Source organism: Schistocerca serialis, chromosome 5, assembly GCF_023864345.2.
Source record: "Schistocerca serialis cubense isolate TAMUIC-IGC-003099 chromosome 5, iqSchSeri2.2, whole genome shotgun sequence".
Taxonomy (NCBI): Eukaryota; Metazoa; Arthropoda; class Insecta; order Orthoptera; family Acrididae; genus Schistocerca; species Schistocerca serialis.
In genome coordinates, this window is record NC_064642.1 from 369,969,203 (window position 1) to 369,987,617 (window position 18,415).

The window sequence follows — 18,415 nt, forward strand, 5'->3', positions numbered from 1 at the left end:
TTCTCTTCCGAATGCGAAAATATTTTGTTGAGCCCAACCTGCATAGGTAGGAATGATCATCAAAACAAAATAAGAGAAATCAGAGCTCTAACAGAAAGGTTTAGGTGTTCGTTTTTCCCGCTCGCTGTTCGGGAGTGGATTGGAAGAGAGATAGTATGATTGTGGTTCGATAAGCCCTCTGCCAAGCACTTAAATGTGAATTGCAGAGTAATCATGTAGATGTAGATGTAGTTGTAGAAGGGCCTTACATCCTTGTGACTGGCGCTCCCAGTCCTTTTATTTAATATGCAAATGCAATTTAATACATCACAGTTAAAAAATGCTAAAAAGTTCAACCGAAACAGCCTGTTGATCCTAATGAATGACAAATACGTTACTTGGAAAAGATATTAACGTGCAACGTTACCCACTTTCCTTTGTAGCATAACCGTTATTCCATCTTGAGTTGTACTCCTATCATTATCGATTTGGTTGTGTACAAATGTATCTCACCGTAAAATAAACGCGAGGCGAACACGATAATTCGGAAAATGAAAACATTGTGTTACCTCGCTTGTTGTCTCGCATTTTTTATTCTACAGAAAGAAATGCACAACTAAGCAACGTAGCGTAAAAATGCGAGAGTACAGGTAGCCGGTAAGTGCTGCCAACATTAAAAGCAAAACACATGCTTTCCATTTGTTTGCCGAATAGGCTTTTCATTATATTGGGTACTTAAATAATAAAACAGTTTCTCAGAGACTATGTTTTAACATTCCTATAAGTTTTAATTCTGTAAGTGCCCAGCCTTATAGATCTCGTACTTGGCGTTTCCTTTTCGAGAAAAGTTTCCCATTTTTTGTCACGCACTAGTGGATGAAGATTTCTGATGGCATAAGCCATGAGTCAATTTTGAAGGAAAAAAGCGATTTTCGCTTAAGTTCAGTTGTATCTTCCATCCAGTGATAGCAAATAACCAGACGCAAAACGTTGAAAGCATAAGCAATATTTCTTCTGCACACCACATTCTCGTAATTGTTATTGTAACGATATTTCCCGCTGCTGTTGCCGGTATAGAACGAGAAAAAATTAGTTGGCATTTAAAGATCTGGAAGAACGTAAAAGCGCGTTTGCTTGTAGTATGACAGTTTCTGAATAATCAGAAAACGAGTGTCTGTTGTTTCACGCGCAGAAACAAAAACATGTGCGCGCATTGCTGGAAGTTAACGTTTCTTTGGTTCATATGCGTATGGTTTATAATCTGCTTTAAAGCATAAAATATATCGATGAAATGCAAATTTCAAATTACAACGGCTTACTGCGAGTAAGTTCAGCGATGAACAAAATGAAAAATAATCTTCCTCAACATCTTTCGAAGACTCTTTCTAACATAACCATACTTACGTTCGAGCTACATGATATACAGTTCCGAGACCAACTTAACAAGGTAACTAGATGTCGAAATACATCTCCTGAAATACTTCCCTCATCTGACAAACAAGGACGCGTTGAAACATCGGTTTACATCGCCCTCACGCATGTTCTCCAGGAACATGCTCTGTCTGACCAACACAAGCACATCGTGGAGAACTATCGTCATTACAACCATACCGGCGAACTTCTAACGTTATTCACCTAGACAGAAGACAGAAATGGATTCTGTCATTTCACTTCAACACAACCAACAGACCCGATTTTTGACGTTTCTGAAGGAGCAAACACACACAACCACAAGAAAACCATCATTAACCTTTCAAGGATATCTATATACTACGCTCATCAATAGTTGACTGTCAGCTAAACCGTAATACTGCAAGCCTAGACGTTTTTACTCCTATTCCGGAGGGACATCTTAGATTCGTTTCGAAATATTTGTCTATTCAGCTGCAGGACAAACAAAGGAAAAGGAAGGGGTCGGTGGAAGGAAGTCCCAGCTATCAATCTAGTAAAGACGACTTTCTGAATGCACCACATGTTGGTAACGAGTCATTCCCAATGTATAACTAGAAAATGCTATTATATGAAATTATTTATTTTATATTTATGTTCTTACTTTTAGTTTAATCAATCTAAAAAATGCAATAACTCAAAATGCGCTCTTGTGAGTTAGCATTTTCTCCCGACGTCCCCTTTAATTGGCAAAAGTTTCTTACAAATCTTTGATATCGAGGGCTTTTTGGTTCTTTTTGTTCTTTTTTATTCTTGTTTCCCAGCGGCCGACTGGTCACCAAATTAAAACCACAATGAAAATCCCTTTAAGCTCCGCGCAAAGTATGGCGCGGTGTCCTTAGTATGCTCGTCACGTCGGACTTCTCACTTCTGAGTGCACAGCGAGTGTTTTAACATACATAGAACAATAGATTTTCCCGCCAAGTGTTAAGTACGTATTGTCATTCGATTTCTCCATGCTGAGGGATTCTGCCTGATTTCAAGCAAACCACGTTACAGAAAAGTGCGACAGCGGTGGAGGAAGTTTGAAGCATGAAGTACAGACGTCAATGATGCAGGTCGTCAGGGAATGAAGCGAATGGCACCTGATTATATTGTGCAGTGAGTGGAACAGGCGATTCGAGAAATTTGTCTACGAAGTGCAATTCAGAATAAGCGAAGAGGAATGTCGTCATTAGGCATTGTCGTTCTTCATGATAATGCTTGGCCATATACTGTAGCTGCAACAAAGACGCTTCTGCACCGTTTTGGATGGGAAATGTTTGGTCAGTCATCACACAGCCCGGACTTGGCGCCTCTGATTTTCATCTCTCTGCTCACATGAACCGCTGGCTACGAGGTCAGCATTTTAGCAGAGACAACCAGCTTAAGACTGGCGTAGGGAATTGGCGGGAAGCCCAGGCAGCTACCTTCTATGACGAGGGTATTGGAAAGATGGTACAATGCTACGACAGAGGTCTAAGACGGAGCGGCGACTGTGTGGAAAAGCACCTGGAGGGCGTAGCTAAATGTTGTAACAACATATTTTTAATTTTCATTGTGAGGTTTTCATTTACCAACCGATAGCACATTAAAAAAGTAGTCACCGTAGAAGGCTAGTGAATTGGATTTCACCTCTTGCCCACGTTGTTAGTGGCTGAAGAAAAGATGGGGAAGGAAATCGGCCATGACCTGTCATAGTAACAATCCTAGCATTTGCCTTAATCACCTTAGGGAAATCACGGGAAACCTACAGCTAAACGGTCAGCTCAAGATTTGAGCCGCCATCCTCTCTAACACGAGTCTGGTATCTCACTATTGTGCCAGCTCGATCTGCTTGTAGGAGAATAAAGAGTAAATGCTTTATAGTGCACAAAATTTATTCACAGAATTATGTTATTACATAAGTAGTCTTATCTTTTAAATACAAATTGGTGAAAGTAAAACTTTGAAAGAAGAAATAGTGCAATAAATTAATATCATGTAATGTGGTTTGCTTTCGTGGTTGAACGATGGGCTACACGAAGGAGCTCACTTGGTTTCCTGTAAAAAAAAATCAAATTTCTGGAATTGGATTCTCCCAGTTTCGTGAGAGCAAGGGGCGGGAAAGAATTCATAGAAAATGTAGCGGCACCGGCCTCACAATCTGTCGTTACAGGCAGGAGAACTGTAAGCATGTAGTTCCCAGACTGTCCCTTTTCATATGAGAAGATGATGATGGAACTTATTTAAAGTCACCTGGCACTCTCAGAGCCGGTAGTAAACTGGGGACTCTGAGTGAACCCTGAGAGGTGCTGCGTCTTTCGGCGGACGCAGCAGTCTGTTACGCAAAGATATGCCGCCATTATTGCGTATTTAGGCGTAAGAAATACTATTCATGTATTTATTAGGGTTGCATGCGTAGCTGTCGAAATTACTCTCATAATGAATGTTGTAGAGTTAATGTGATAGCCGGCCGTGGTGGCCGAGCGGTTCTAGGCGCTACAGTCTGGAACCGCGCGACTGCTACGGTCGCAGGTTCGAATCCTGCCTCGGGCATGGATGTTTGTGATGTCCTTAGGTTAGTTAAGTTTAAGTAGTTCTAAGTTCTAGGGGACTGATGACCTCAGATGTTAAGTCCCATAGTTTTCAGAGCCATTTGAACCATTTGTTAAAGGGATATGCAGTTCAGCAAAACAAATATAATTTCGAGCTATCTTTCACTGTAGTTAATGATGTATGCAGACGATTCACGTATCTTAAAATTGAAATACGTAATCAACAATCCCTTCTAAAATCAACATTCTCTTTATGTGACATATGAATTAACTAAAGAAAACAAAAACTCGTTTGCCAGTGAAGTACGAATGTAGACCATAAAATGGTAACATTTTTTATTTACTTTATCTTACAGAATAAGAAATTGAAGCGCACTTTACATAAATAGTTAAAACATTCAATTTTTAAAGTCAAAACGAGCGTCAAAATGTGGCGCGCGAAATGTCATACTGCGATCAGCAATGTTCAGAATTCCTTTTTTCTCCTCGACACTGGATTATTGAGAAAAAGTAACAAAACTTATTATTATTTTTTGGAACAGATAATTGCATAAATGAAGATTCTCTAAGGAATTCCCAGAAACCTTGTATTTTAAGTAATAATGTTATAAAAAAAGAAAGAATATTATATGTAGAGAGATCACAGAGCAGATACGTGGAATGAAATCTCGATGTTTAATGAACGTTATATTCCTGCAGGTAAATCGTATCTATTATGGATGTGGAATACTGTAGAGTGATGAATAAAGATTTTCAGTAATAAATTTAAGCAGTCGCCTTCTGTGATGGAAGGAATTTTATTTTTCCGATTACTGATAATAAGAAATAACGAAGTAATAAGTGATAAGCAAGAGTAAACCTGTTAAACGCAATTTCAGTACCAAGATATAGAGATGCCATTATGAACATTAGATATGTAGACTTTGTAAGGGACATATGTTAATTTTATTATAATGAATATAACTTAAGACAATATTTTCGAAATTTGCACAAAAATCAGTGTGCATAACAGTACAGTGACTGAAAGAAATCTTTGCTCCTACATAAGATTTGTGAGCACTTGCTTAAGTCACACTCGTCGATATGTTTATACATGTAAAGCACGTGGGAGCAGTTACCTGAGACAAAATTTGTTTAGTGTTGTGTAATTAATATAATCGGCGAATGTAATCAATACGATCCAAAGTGATTTGTAAAACGGAAGTAATCCTACGGAATCAAATCAGAAGACTGTAAATAATGCCATCAAGTAGAACAAATGATTTCATGGTGTAAATAACGCCAACCACTGTGCCACACTCGTGCTCACTTGTTTAGATGTTTTTCTGCCTTGACACAGTTACATGCCGATCCCTACAATTGAGCCACACGAAATTATTTATTGGTACTGTAAGCGAATACTAAAACAATAGGCCTACCGTCTGAAGATAAGCTGCTATGCTACTCGTAACCGGTAACGGAAAAAAATTAAAATTATACTATAACAAAAGCAGACTGGTTGCAGTCGTTGCAGAAAACCATTATCCATTATGTTTTTGTATGTCCATCCTTTTGACTGGAGGTCTTGGGGACCACGGCCGTTCACTATTGTAAGAAAATGAATGATATTATTTACTGTGTAGCACCGAAACTGGTAGCTACACAACAAATAAGATCATAAGGACGGCTGTAGGCGTTTCATTTTCTTACAATTATTCATCACAGTGGCAGTGTTCGATATACGCAATGTATAAAAGTTTTACCTGGAAGAATGTAACCGTCCTCAAACATCAAGATTTAATTTACACACGGATCGGAGAAAAAGGTAGCTTGTGCCAGTTGCTAAGCAGTTAAGCAGTTTCAGAATCTCTTGGTGTACTGAGACTAGTAAGAACCTAAATCAGTATTACTTGAATTTGGGTAATTCCTTTCTGAACTGTTCTAAAACCAGTGCTCGTCAAACTGCCTCCGTGGGCCTTATGCAGCCCGAATCCAGCACTCCTACGGCCCGCGATTCTCAGCCGTAATTTTTCGCATCTTGAATCTAGCAACTTCCAGACAAATCCAGAACTGTGAACTAACGTTAAGAACTTCTAAAGAGTGTGGTTTTCCTGCTCAGTAACAAACGAAAATTTTTACAGAAACAGTAATATTTTAAGGTGTACTTACTTTAAATTGACGTCGGTGAACTCGGCGGCGAGCTAACTCAAGTTATCCGCGTACCACAGGGATGGAGGAGTAAAGAGCCGAGCAGGGGGAACGCTTTATTGTTTGTCTTCCAGTGCTGACAAGTGATGGACTTGTATGTCTCGCACTAGCAGCTGCTATGGAACAAATGGCTCTGAGCACTATGGGACTCAACTGCTGTGGTCATAAGTTCCCTATAACTTAGAACTACTTAAACCTAACTAACCTAAGGACATCACACACATCCATGCCCGAGGCAGGATTCGAACCTGCGACCGTAGCGGTCGTGCGGTTCCAGACTGTAGCGCCTTTAACCACTCGGCCACTCCGGCCGGCGCTATGGAACAAATTTCAAGCGGAAGGTGGATTCGTGAATGCGCATTATGGAGACGGTCATCCTCAAATGTGGTGCGTATTTATAGCGCGAAAAGTTAAATTAGGGCTTCTGTAATGCAACGCAACGAGTAGAAGAAAAATGAAATTCAAACTATTTTCTAAATGTCTGTAATCGTGTCTCATATTGTATAATGGTTTAGTAAGTACTTTTAATGGTAGTAATCAAGCGATCTCCCGCTCACACAGGCAACACGATAATAGGACACCATAGCGTCAGGCAATTACAATGTCACAATTTTGGGGTTTACGAGATTGGAAGCAATCTGAAACAAAGAAAAGCCGACACGAAGTGTTCCGAACGGCGTAGACTTTTAGATATCAGTAGGAGGGAAGACGGCGGTGAACTTGCCGCGCCCCTACTATAGCTAGTCTATTGGGGACTCATAAGATACTAACTTATACAGCAAAATTTTATATTTGTGGGGATCTACAGTGTCAACATGTTTTGAGAAAGAAAATATGGTCCAGATCGCTGAATTCTTTTTATTACCTATACGATTGGGCAGTTTCAGTCACTGGTGATTTTCAAGCACGTATCTTGAGCTTCCAGCTTCATTTTACGTTATAATATTTCACTGGTACATGCGGACACGAATATATCTTACTTCTGTGGGTGTGTGGTACAAAAACAATAGAATAATTTTATTTTTACATAACCACATACAATATTGTATTGTTTTTCTGCCACATACGCTCAGAAGTAAGGTGTATTTCTGTTCACGCGTACCAGCGGTATATTATAATGTAAAACAAATCTGAAAGTTTAAGATACATACTTGAAAATGGACAAAGATTGAACCTGGCCAATCGCATAGAGAATTAAAAAGAACAGAGTCTACCTGGACCATGTTTTAATTTATGTAGGCTACCAATTAACAGTACAAATGCGGCCCGAGGTGCCACCCTAGAATGTCAGTACTGGCTCTTGAGGAAACAAGATTGACTACCACAATTCTAAAATGTAGAAATCATTACAGAATTTTCCATCAAAAAAGGTGACTAACTGCGGTTACTACAGAAAACCTTTATTCCTCCAGGTATTTGAGGAGGAACGGAGGAAAGAAAAATACTGGGATTGCTGAACATTTTCGAAAGACTCGTTCTCCTTTGAATCGCGTATAAATTATATGTGATGTCCGCGGAGACGTTGCATACCTCGCGGGATTTGAAATGAGGTAGAAGATCGAAAAAATACTGCGAGGGAAGATTAGGATGATAAGTTGTAATGATGGAGGTAATAGGAGAGTTGGTAAACATCAGTACTAGTTTTGATTTCGAGAATAGTGAATAAGCAATGCGCGCTAAATTATTCTCTTTTCTGCGGTTACTGTTACAAAAGAAGAGAATGCTTTTTTTTGTAGTTACTGTGTAAGAATTGCTCTGAAGGAAGGGGTGGTTTTGGGATGTGCTCTGAGGAGTGGTTTCCTTGTGACGGTGTGCGAGCGGTACAGGAAATCGTCCGAATAAATGCTAATATAAACCGCAAGCAGCCAGCGTGATTGCGTCTGCTGGGAGCGGGCTCCGTCCTAGATTCCGACGCGGGTTACTTTTTTATCAAACGGCATCTCGTCTTTTAAGTCGCGTCCGGTGATAAGAGCGTAAACACGGTCGGAGGCGGGCGCGTGGTGGGACGGAGCGCGTGGCGTGCCATGTGCGGGGCGGGGCCAGCGCGCGCGCGGGGGCGGGCAGCGGGGGCGGGGGCGGCCGCCCGCCATGGCGGCGGCGCATGCGCAGAGCGCGGCGCGGCGGCGGCCCGCGGCCGGCAGCCCGCGCCGGCCGGCGGGCAGTGCCGAGCGGCATGCTGCAGCAGCAGTAGCGGCAGCAGTGGCCAGCCATGTACAGCCCCGACAAGATGATGAACGGCAAGCCGGCGGCGGCGGCCGGCGCGCTGCACCCGCCGCCCATCAGCGCGCCCAGCTCCTGCTTCCCCGGCGGCCGCTACTCGCCCACCTACCGCTCGCCGGACCCCATGCGCCGCTGCATGCCCAACCCCTCGGTAAGTCCCGCCGTGCGCTGTCGCGCCTCGCACCAGCACTCCGTGTCGGTACCCGCTGCCCATATAACCGTCAGTGTAACCCGATTTTCGTAATGTGCCCCGACGTTTAGGGGTGTCCTCGGGGGTCGTTTCAAGTCCAAAGCGACGCAAGCGGCCGCTTTGGGGCACCATACTGAGAAGGGCACCAGAGGCGCCCATGTGCCAAGTTTGTGTATTTGGATGCATCATAAAAAGGAAGTGACCGTATGGCATTGGCAGCCGGCAGTCCCCACTTGGGAAAGTTCGGTCGCCAAACTGCAAATCTTTTCAGTTGACGCCACACCTGGCGACTTGGATGTCGCTGATGATGAGGACAACACAACATCCAATCCCCGAGCGGAGTAAATCTCCAACCTGGCCGGGAATCGAAGCCGGACCCGCTTAGGGCAGCCACAGGCGATGCATCAGAATTAGTAGCGAAAATTGACACTGGTGGAAGCGTGCGATAATATTAGCAAAATCTTTCCAATAAACACTGATCCGCAAACGGGCCGTTTATGAGATAATTGCGATTGTTTGTGGTTACGATCTGCCACCGACTTTAGTATCAAATACTGTCCTGGTAAAATTTAATTAAAATTGACACGTAAATCTTTGCGAGTAACCTCCATGAAATGGGGTTCAAGTTTCACCGAAGGATACCTTTACAAGAAATAAAATTCTACTTCCTCACTCTACATGTACACTGGTACCTCTTGACGGAGGTCTTCAACATTTCGTCATCACATTGGTCACGCAGTGAGTTGTGACTTCTTTGAAACACCCCTACATCATTAAGTAAATCTAGACAGTCCTGTAGAATTCGCTGCTCCAGGTGAACAGTATCAATGAGAGATCTCAGTGCATCCTGTTAAGACTGTTATCGGCTTGTAAATACTTTATATACTGCATGACACACAAATGTTGACTTTATTTGTATTTTATTGCAATCGGTTTCGGTCATAAATGCTATTCATGGTCGTCGAAAAATTAATCTGCAGCCAACATTATATATCGAAACTAAATGTATCGTTCATTTTGAACATTACAGTATATCTGTATGAAGAGCAACTAAATGAAGAGAACCAACACGAGAGATCGTATCTTGTGTTGGTTATCTTAATTTAGTTGCTCTTCATACAGATATACTCTAATGTTCGAAATGAACGATATTTTTAGTTTTGATATGAAATGTTGGCTGCAGATTAATTTTTCGACGACCGTGAACATGGTTTATGACCGAAACCGGTCAGAATAATATACAAATAAAGTCAGCATTTGTGTGTCATGCGTTTTATAAAGATCTGTACGCCTCAGTACAGAGACGACCCCAAACAGAAGAATCCAGACGATTGGGGTCAGGTGATCTTGGAGATCAAGCTACAGGCTGTGCTCGACCTATCCATTTTGGACCATATCGGCGCTTTAGATGCCGTCTTACACCATCAGTACGCTGATGCCCCGTTGTGCGTGTTCCAATATCAGTAGCATACTAGCATGATCCATGGGTGAAATATGAGCTTAATTAGACCGGGTTTAATAGAGAAGTTTACATTTGAAATACCTTTATACCTAGTGGGACCACAGATGATACTAAAGGCTCGTAACCACATGTTCGCAACGATCTCGTAAACACATAGATTGCACACCCGTATTTACTGAAACTTTTTTGCTTCTGTGCTCTTATTTTTTATGAGGAATTAACCTTTCCTATTAATTGCGTTTCATCATGTATATACAACTTAGAGTTTATAAAAGAATAAATAATATAATAGTGTGGCTCACAGCTTGGTGCAGATATTCTTGCTTGGTGCCATTTCAGTGACAGGCGTGCCACTGCAAATTGTGCTGTCAGCAATAGGCTTAACCGAACCCACATCCAGGTCGCGAAAAGGTACGGTTATTATGGCATGAGCAAATTGACGTATGAGGGTAGAGGGGTTGCGCCAAAGTATAAGCCGCTTGTGTGGAAAAATGTTCTACAGCCGGGGCGAGTGTCAGGTTTCCTTTCGCATAAGCCTTAGACTAATACCACATTAGACGATGTTCTCCGATGAAGTTTGTCGAGCCAGAAATCGAACAATCTGATCGAGTCGGAAGGTGCCACACTGCGCTGAAACTACCACTTCACCAACTTTCCAACCGCGACTGTCGCTGTAGCTTATTTATTTTCGCGGCAATTGTCGTTGGCATCCCTGACAGGCTGAGGTGTTTCTACAGTGCAGCAGGCACGAAGTTTACTTTACACTCTGTGTGGCTCTGTCCGAGTAGTAAACGTCTCATGGATCATTTGGACACTGATCTAATACTAAATGTGGCGGAGAAATAATCTCTGTCTTTAAACTACCAAATCTCCGCGTCATAATGATCGTGTGTTAAGGATGGAGGTACGGAAGAATTTTTTCTTCTTTACCAACACCACCACGCAACTTTGTTCCTTTCTTTTGTAATGTAGTTGTGATATTTGATAACGGTAACTCGAAAGACGTTTACACACATACGACATTAATAAAAAAAATTCTCAGGATAATCCCTAAGATTCTTGCGTAACAACACACAGGCCCTACTTCACTTAGACGATTCATAGTAAGTGAATGAATCCTTTACCCATTATCGTAGGCAGTTACGTCTTCTGCAACGACAAACAACTACAGTATGTATTAAAGTCTTTGCATCAAACACTCAGGGGTGATTATCGCGCTTGGGGAAGAACTTCTGCTAGAGACAAAGTGTCGGCTGATGCTTCTCGCAGACACTAGGCGTTCTTTTGTATTTGTTATGCCCGTGACAAGCGCCAGGGCGCAAACAATCTGTGGCGTGCGTATGCCTTGTGTGTAGCCTACAATCTATTCATTTCCTTCGAATGAAGGGGAACATCCCCAGCAAAACTAAATTTCGTGATCCTCTTCTAAAACTTTGTTCTCCTCTACGAGACACTCATTCTTAACGTTTTCTTGTTGAGAATCAATCAGTTTTCTGGACTAAGTAGTTTGCAGCACACCTGCTTAGCAGACCTTGCTAGTTCAATGAAATCTCGTCGGAGGGCCAGCGAATACCAAAGGGCTCTTACAATCGGCAGGAAGCGTCATCGAACGTCTTGTATATAACAAAACTTGCTGGCCGTGACATGAGCTATCACCATAGTTTTTTGATGCCAATACTTTCAAACACAACGAATAATGCTCCTACGGCTAAATATTTAAGATTGCAATGTGAGTTGACCTCTCGTACGCTGTTTTTAAGACAACTGCTAGAGCCACAGATTTTTGCCACAAGTCGAAAACCCACTTTTAATTTTCCCGCGACTTCATCCGCCACGATTATAATCGCCTTAGGTGCAGCAGTAATCGACGACTATGGAAGCCGCGAACACTATCTAACGGAGAAAATCACCTAGAGTAGTAGTAATCTTACGCTGGATGCCAAATGTGTCTACTTTTGGGCACTACTAACAATTAGAAACACAACGCATATTCACTTCAACACTCGTCTCGTTCATCAAAGTTCTGAAATGGATTTCTAAACACGTCAATAGTGGTAAACAAGAAAGATGGAGGTCGTGAGCGGCCTTGAAGTAAAGAGACGCCTCAACGGACGCCCGAACTGTACGTTTCGAAAACACTCAGCCGCGTCGCTTTCACTTTTGTATTTCTACCACCATACCGCTGGCTCCCAAAACCATGTAATTACATGATGCCGGTGGTGCAAAGATACCTGTCTGACTTCATGGCTACAGTCCTCGTGAAACCGGTTTACCTGAAGCACGTGCGTGCATGGCCCTTTCCTACAGATAATCGTATTTCTAATGTGCGTGTATTTAATCAAACTGACGAAAAACGGCGAGAAAACTCTCGTGCTTTCATAGTCTAACTACTGATTATGCATGTTAAATGATGGTTAATAATGTTTAAATAATTTGTTGTTTGTTGACTTATACTGAAATGTCGCATTTTTTAAAATAATAACTCGTAGTTGCTACTTGTGATGAACATAACAGTAAATTCGAACATTTGAAGTTAGGCTTTACCATGACTGTTACTGATATCTAATGAAACAACAAGTTTACTTTTACCAATCGTTGTTTGCCTGACTGTGTGACTGTACCAGTAAACTTGTTGTATCGTTAGAAGAAAACAGTATTTTTGCGTGCAGTTGTACCAGTATGCCAACTTTGTTCGTAATAGATAACAGCGAAATATTTACCTAATGATATTTTCGTATATCTTGACTTTCGGGTCCTTGTAGCACCAAGCTTTGTAAGTGACTAATACCTAAGTCCTGATTTTCTGTAAGCTGGCCTTGGCTACACTATTAACCATCATCTACGTCATCTTTCTTTAATGACTCCGTGATACCTGCAGCTATCAATTTTTATACTGTTTTCGCACTAATGTACATTTTCGGCCTTTGGACATTTATTCGCAGTAGATGGCACCATAGGTCATTCGGATAGGCGAAAATCCAGACAATACGGAAAATCATAAGAAACTAGAATGATATGGGTTAAAAGCTGTAGGCAGACGCATCGTATTTTTTTCATTGTGCATTATTTACACGTAAATGTTGATCAGATACTGGGAAAAAGTGAGTTTTATACACTGAGTAATAAGCAAGTTACATTTGAACCAATTATCATGTTGCTTTATGTGCAGGCACAATTACGTCGCGCTTCATCAGTAATAGTTCGGACTAAATTTTTCTGCCGCCAGAGTTTGTGTTCTATATAGCTATCTAAACCAAAGGTTACCATTGTATATTCAGCCGAAGCTGCTTCCGACTGGCTTTCGAAACAAGCCAATATGTTGTCCAGCTGCGTTTTTGCTTCTGTATGTGTCACAATGTCTTCAAATTGTGCGCCAATAACGTCCTATAATCCAGTACCATAACCGTCATCGTATGCAGACAAGCAAACGGCCATAATGGCGTTATCAGAAATCGCACGTTAGTCAACGCTACTGTCGCTTCGCAGCCGGTCGTTTACGTTATTACCTCCTATGTCTGAACATCATGGAATTTTTGAATATACTTGAACACCAAATTAAGCGGCGATGTTTTTAACAATCTCCCGTTATCCATCCTATGCAACGCATCTAACTATTGTCCAGAGACACTACAATCCTTTTTATCTTTCTTGTAATTTTATGCTCGCAACTGAAGGGGGATTACAGTACTCTACAATGCAGTGCCAACTTGTTAACTGACACTTATCAAAATGTCTGTGAGCTAGTTGTCTGAATTTAAATTTAATTTTTCTGTTCGTACACTGTTGTCGCTTTTACGTCCGGAGTGTCTAATATTGCACAGTTACTTTATCATAAAAAAAACTAATTCGTGATGTACCGGAAATGCGGATTAATGATGACTAGATAAACGAGGTTTCACTGGGTTCATTTTTTTTTTTTTTTTTTTTTTTTTTTTTTTTTTTTTTTTTTTTGAGCATAAGTACTTGCGATAGTAAATATTTGCCAGTCGTAGATATTTTAAGATCAAGGAGGGGAGGTAACAAAATGCATCCAGGATATTCAAAACAAGTGTACAATTGAATGAAAATAAAACATTGTCGGTTTTGGCTCAAATGGGTCTGAGCACTATGGGACTTAACTTCTAAGGTCGTCAGACCCCTAGAACTTAGAACTACTTAAACCCAACTAACCTAAGGACATCACACACATCCATGCCCGAGGCAGTATTCGAACCTGCGACCGTAGCGGTCGCGCGGGTCTAGACTGTAGCGCCTAGAACCGCTCGGTCACCCGGGCTGGCTTGTCGGTTCTCTTGCCGCTTCAAACCTGGGAAAAACCTCAAGCTTCAATATCACCGCCATCGTCATCTGCCCACTGCTGATGCAGAGATCAGGAATGAAATCGATTTTGAGTGACATACGAGTCCTGTTCGAAAAATAATCAAACTCCTTGTAAATATGTCTTGATTCGACTTATACGTCTTTAGTCCTTGTTTCCTTCAAATTACATCCCATAATTAAATATATGTAAACATGACGTTTGAGAATACCACGACCGCCTTTAAATACTGAAGGGAAACAGAATCCGTCTGGGACCCTTTATATGTTACTGGTCATCGACAGATCTAATTGTAGCAAATGTCCCCACTGTTAGTAATGTCGTTTATTAAGAACTGTTAGAATTGTTGAAGTGGCGTTGGGTCGTGACTACCGAGCTTTTTCTTTTAGTTTGCAGATCCTTCGCCAAACCTCTGTGACAACTACAATTTTTCTCATGTCGTGGCAGTAAATCCATCATACTTCTCCAACAGTGGTCCTTTCTTTGAGTGTATCTCAATCAGTGTCTTCGGGGAGATCTTTACACATATTCGCTCAGCGTTCCTTAAGCCTTTCGTTCATAAAACTTTTAATAAACTTTAGAGATGTTGAATTTTTTCATTACAATCTTGTGACGCGAAAAAATTGCGAATCTCTCCTCTTCTGTACGTTTTCTGAAGGCTACAAAACGCCTGGAAATTGTTGGATCCTTAATATTGTGAGCCCCCAATCAGGTCGATGTCAGTGCCGTTTCTGGTCGAGTTTCACCTACAGCTGATAGGCAACCACTTTGAAACTAAAGGACCAATACAGAACACTGCATAGTTCATGCACAATTATCAAGCGTTTCAGTAAATACGTTCCGCATATTTTATCCAGAATTTCTCCTGACACCATTACCCCCATAAATCCGACTTTGCATGAAGCCCCGCGAACACTGCTCCACTTCCACCTGATGACCAATACCTCGAAAAGTGAAGGAAACGTGAACAACGTGAAACAATATGGCTACTCCGATGACCGTTGTTGATATACTGCTGCCAACGGCACGTTGGTTGGACCTGCGTCGACGCGTAAAAAGAGGTTCAACTATTTTTTGAGCAGATCTATTACACTATGTTATACAGGAACATCAATGTTTTGAATCTGTTACGACTTATTCCATTCATTTTATCAACAACTAAGTTAATTGTTTTGTAAATGATTTTCACGTGACACAGACGGACTTATATCCATCCAATTTTATATAACAACAAAGCAACTCCAGTTACTTGAAATAATTCACGAAAATACTCAGTTGGTGTTGTGAAGCTACACCTAACGATGCTACTGGCATGTATCATATAATTAATATTTACCTGGATGTAGTGTATGTATCTTTCATGGTAATATGTTGGGCTGTACTACACTCCTATGTGGTTGTAAAACACAACTTCATATAACCTGGAGATTACATGTGTTGTAACCAATCGTGAGTAGTTAATTACATTATTTGAGAAAAGTGAACATGTTTTCGTCGTTCCAGAAATTACATTAATTCCTAACTTCGACAGCTGCTTATACGCTTTGCTGTCACGATTTTATAGAGATTTCAAATGGCGGGGCTCTCCTGTCGTGTATAAATTCATGGCAGATCCTGCTCCAATTGTTGCTTATCGTAGGACCGTCCGTTTGTTCACATACGGCATACCACCTTTCTCGTCTATTCAAGTGACGTGTAGAAATCGATAATTAAAAATATAATGTTTGAATCGAATATATGATATCTCAAGAAGAGCCATTTTAAATACGTCATAATTTGATTCACTCACATTCTCAACAATTCGAATTACGCTCACGAACGTGGATTCGCTGGTCCCTCCACTTCTAGCATAAGCTACTTGTGTGTCTGCATGAAATACTCATTAGCCACGTTTTTCCCCACCATTACATTGTGATTCCAGATACATAACATTTCAGTTGTTTAATAAGTAGTCGTGAATACTGTATTATGATCAGGATAGAGTAAAACAAAAATATAAACATACGTATTTGTCTAATAAATAAGAGCTTATCTAGTGATAAACCCGTTCAAGTCAGAAATTCAGCACATTCCAAACCATGTGAATAACGAACTTGTCTTCCTCCCGAACAGGCCAGGAAGGCCCAACGGTACCGACCTACCGCCCTGTCATCCTCAGCCCATAGGCATCACCGGATGCGGATATGGAGGGGCATGTGGTCAACACACCGCTGCCCCGGCCGTATGTCAGTTTTCGAGAACGGAGCTGCTACTTCTCAGTCAAGTAGCTAATAACTAACTTATCTCATCTAAAACGCTAATAACAGTAATACGGACCAGAAAGAATTAAATAGGTTGATAGACTCCCGTCAATCAGATTCCGGAGAAACAGCAGTACCGGCTGATTCCTGTTTCACTCTCTGGCTGGGATATCGCTGGATGGCGGAAGAGGAGTGTTGTTAACACACCAAACCCCAGACTCTTAATGTCGGTTTCGAAAGTGCAACCACTGTTTCGGCTTGCAGTTGCTTCTCAGCTGACCTACATCCCAGACTTCACACAAATGAGAGGCAGCTAGACTGGAGCATCGTTCTCAGTTCGGCTGCCGTACACGCTGGAAACACAGCTACGGAAACGGTCTGTTCATTTTTACCTTCATGCTAAAGCAACGGATGCATTTCCTGTGTTTAAATGAATATTATTAAGAATTATATGGCTTACTCAAAAGACGTTTTCGTACATGTTCTCAAAATATCCTCAAGTGTACCGGAAAGAAACTAACCGTTGTAGACGATCCATCGGATTTAATAGCATGGGATACAGCTATGTGCAGTCTTGTTCCGAAAGGTAGCTCTTTTCATAACAGTGGAAATTCTTCTTTTGAAGAAACTTCATACGTGATGCTGTTCCTTGTTTTTGTAATGCAGCAGGCTTGGTTTATCCCTTACCTTACATTAAACCGTTGTGTAGATGCTTTGTGGGAAATATGGCTCAGCAATGGCGTGTAGATTCTTGTTTGATCACTGTAGTTACTTACAGGCTTTATCATGTTTTGATGAGTGGATATAACATTACCATTGAATTTATTAATGAAACTGATTGGATTATAATAAGTCACTCACATGGATTACATCTGTCTGTAAGGGTGCTCCAAATTCATGTCCAAAACATTTGGACAGATTAATAATTAGAACTTTCTGAAACATAATCATGCATAGTGCAACTTCCCAAACATCTATTGTACCTCCCAACACTCGATTTGCAGATAGTATAAGCAATGCTTACGGATACGGTTGTCCACTAATTATTGTTGCCAGTCGTTCAATTCTAACAAACAGATGCATCTAAAAGTTCGAACTACTATTCTTAAATGAGTACCACAGTTGTATTCTGTTACACTAGTGTCGTTAGTGTAATTTTAAGTTTATATACGCCCCTTGCACTTCTGCATTCCAAAAAGTTGCCAATGATTCGTATGAAACACTGACGCGTCTTTTTCTTTTTTTTTTTTTTTTAAAAAAAGTTAGGAAACGTGGGGGAAGTCAGTCTCCATAGACTACCTTTCGGCGACTCGTATGTAAGTGTGAAAACGTACACCAATGACTGATAAGTAGTGACGTGACAGATAATGCACCTCTGGAAGCAGTCCCACGACAAAAGATTGATTTTTGCTTTTCTCGCGTTGTACACACATGTCGAATATAAACAGGGAAATTGGGGCGCTAATCAATACTGTATTATCAACGCCTTGTGCTCAGTGTTGAGGCTACAGCTGAATCTACTGAAGCACAATTTCTATTGATGAAAATACTGCTGCAATTGCCATATTGTTGTTGTTGTCTTGTTTTCTGCCAGGCAAACATCTGAGGTTAAAATTTAATACTCTAAGTTGCTTCTAAAAGTAACATTGAAGTAAATGTGATCTAATCTCTGGTCACACTTGTTCCAGGAAGGTCAAGCGATTCAAGCGTACGTTATTAATTAGTTTTGTTGGTTATTTAACAATAAAATATGGCTGTCAGATGAATTTGCTGCAAGCAGCTGCAACAATGTAAGAAAATGGTATGAAGTATAGTCCATTTTTATTTAGAAGCGCAAGTTCAATAACAACGCAT

General features: G+C 41.0%; 1 protein-coding gene across 1 annotated transcript in view; it reads left to right on the plus strand.

The window, feature by feature from the left end:
* Positions 1-8,312: 8,312 nt before the first annotated feature.
* Positions 8,313-18,415, plus strand: part of LOC126481603 (inhibitory POU protein-like) — a 456,090-nt gene continuing 445,987 nt past the window's right edge. Inside the window, exon 1 of the mRNA XM_050105471.1 lies at positions 8,313-8,502. Within this exon, the coding sequence (XP_049961428.1) occupies positions 8,341-8,502 (162 nt within the window). The 5' untranslated portion in view covers positions 8,313-8,340. The remainder of the gene's footprint in view (positions 8,503-18,415) is intronic.